Genomic DNA, 2,220 nt, shown 5'->3' on the forward strand with positions numbered 1-2,220 from the left:
CAGAAGCATTTGAAAGTCCTGGAGTGGCCTAGCCAGTCTCCAGACCTCAACCCCATAGAAAATCTGTGGCGGGAGTTGAAAGTCCGTGTTGCTCGGCGACAGCCCCAAAACATCACTGCTCTCGAGAAGATCTGCATGGAGGAATGGGCCAAAATACCAGCTACTGTGTGTGCAAACCTTGTAAAGACCTATAGTAAACGTTTGACCTCTGTTATTGCCAACAAAGGTTATGTTACAAAGTATTGAGTTGTATTTTTGTTATTGACCAAATACTTATTTTCCACCCTGATTTACGAATAAATTCTTTACAAATCCTACCATGTGGATTCATGGATTTTTTTTTCACATTCTGTCTCTCACAGTTGAAGTGTACCTCTGGTGCAAATTACTGACCTCTGTCATTTTGCGATCATGTCCGCATGGTCTGTCGTTTCTACTAGGTCTGACAGTGTAGTACGCTGCGTGAGTGTGATTACTAATACTTTGACTCGTCTGTGTCATATCTTTAGGTGGGGGACACTTGGCAGGAGTTGCTGGGAGTAAATAGCATACGGTGTCAATAACATTGAGATAGTACAGGTACATGGTAAACGAAAAACAGGTTTGTAGTGCATCCAAATTTTGGCAACACGATATATTGGGATATGAGCCAGATGCATGTGGTTTGATTTTACTATTGTTGTATGCTCGTTATTCTTGATTCGCAGTAAGAAATAGTAATAAATTTTATTAACAGGCCTAAAAATGGTGTCCAAATGGTGTTACAAAAAATATATTTATTTGAAGAATTAACCACACATTTACATGGCAATGGCCCTTTTTCGCCGTGCGCATGGAGCATTTAATATGGTCTCTGGCCCTTTAAAATCTGAGGGGCTGTAACTTTGGTTTCTTTTGGTCAAATTGCATGATTGACACCTCTTTTTAATCATTTGAGGCAATAGAATCACATTAATGATGATACCAATCAACCAATCAAACGTTGCAATGCCAAAACCCACATGGGCCCAAATTTACTGCATTTGGCTTTTGTCCTGTCACGTGTCTGTAGTTGGGTCTAAATCATGCTGCTCTTAGAGCAGCATGATTGAAAGCCACAGTATCCAGGTGTGTGCGTGACCCTGGGTGACTCTTTGCTCTTCTGTCTGTCAGATAGTGGAAGTAAAAAGTCCCACCAAGCAGAGCAAGCAAGACAAAAGCATGGAGTGTGATAAGGTGAGAACGAGTGTCTTTGGTTTTTAGAAACAGTGCGTGTAATGTGGAGTAGTAGTAAATATTCTGAAATATGGAAAGTGTTGCTATGTCTTGGGGTTTGTTACCATCAGCCACTGCTACATCATGACAGCCGTGTTTGCTGTGTGCTTTTCAGGTTTACCTGGATGAGCTGGTGGAGCTGCATAAAAGACTAATGACACTAAGAGAAGGTCACATACTGCAACAGGTGAGCTGATGTCAGCAGTGTCCGACACGTCCATCAGACACAAACCCACTTCTACAAAGTTTCCGTGTCAGATGTAAAAACTGAATTCAGTGATTTTCAGATCTCAGATTTTATTCACACGGTTTAAATCGACCAGTTTAGGAAACACGTTAGCGCAGGTCGAAGCTCTCTTCTGATTGGCCAGCTGAGAGCGTGCTGTGCCTGCAGCAGATGACTGCATAAAGAAATCTGCTTGTTTAAAATAAATATTAGACCTTAGACGAAATAATAATGATGAAGTAGTAATGTAGAACTGTTAGTTCATAGTTGCAGACTTTACTTTGACCTGTGCCCACCACTCTCACTTTCTGTCTTGCAGATTGTAAACCTGATTGAAGAGACCGGACACTTCCACATTACAAACACTACGTTTGACTTTGACCTTTGCTCTTTGGACAGAAGTACAGTAAGGAAGCTGCAGAGCTATCTCGGGACGTCCTGAGGCACACAGCGGTTGGTTGCTGGATCCGAGCCTCTGACTCGTCCTGTATCAGTTCCAGCTGTAGTTGGCGTGTCTAAACCTCACAGTGGGTCCAGCCTGCTGCTTCGACCCCCCCGAACAAAGAGTTCACCCTGCTGCAGAAATCGGGGGTACGAGATCAGGACGTCAGCAGGCAACAATCTGAAAGCTTGATATGAAGGGTTGGTGGGTGGGAGTGATTCTGCTGCCATGTATGTTGTTGTTTATCGTGACAAGTGCATGATCAACCTTGCCTTACAACATTGTACGTCTTATTTAT

At 42.8% G+C, this 2,220-nt stretch overlaps 1 protein-coding gene across 1 annotated transcript in view; it reads left to right on the forward strand.

Annotated features, from left to right (window-relative positions):
- Positions 1–1,152: 1,152 nt before the first annotated feature.
- LOC106632820 (protein AF-9) overlaps positions 1,153–2,220 on the forward strand; it is a gene marked incomplete at its 5' end in the record, with an annotated part of 1,431 nt that continues 363 nt past the window's right edge. Inside the window, 3 exon segments of the mRNA XM_042217450.1 lie at positions 1,153–1,215; positions 1,370–1,441; positions 1,800–2,085. Coding sequence (XP_042073384.1) covers positions 1,153–1,215; positions 1,370–1,441; positions 1,800–1,922 — 258 coding nt within the window.

The sequence above is a fragment of the Haplochromis burtoni genome, unplaced genomic scaffold (assembly GCF_018398535.1).
Source record: "Haplochromis burtoni strain Fernald_Lab_line unplaced genomic scaffold, NCSU_Asbu1 Contig_1996, whole genome shotgun sequence".
Taxonomy (NCBI): Eukaryota; Metazoa; Chordata; class Actinopteri; order Cichliformes; family Cichlidae; genus Haplochromis; species Haplochromis burtoni.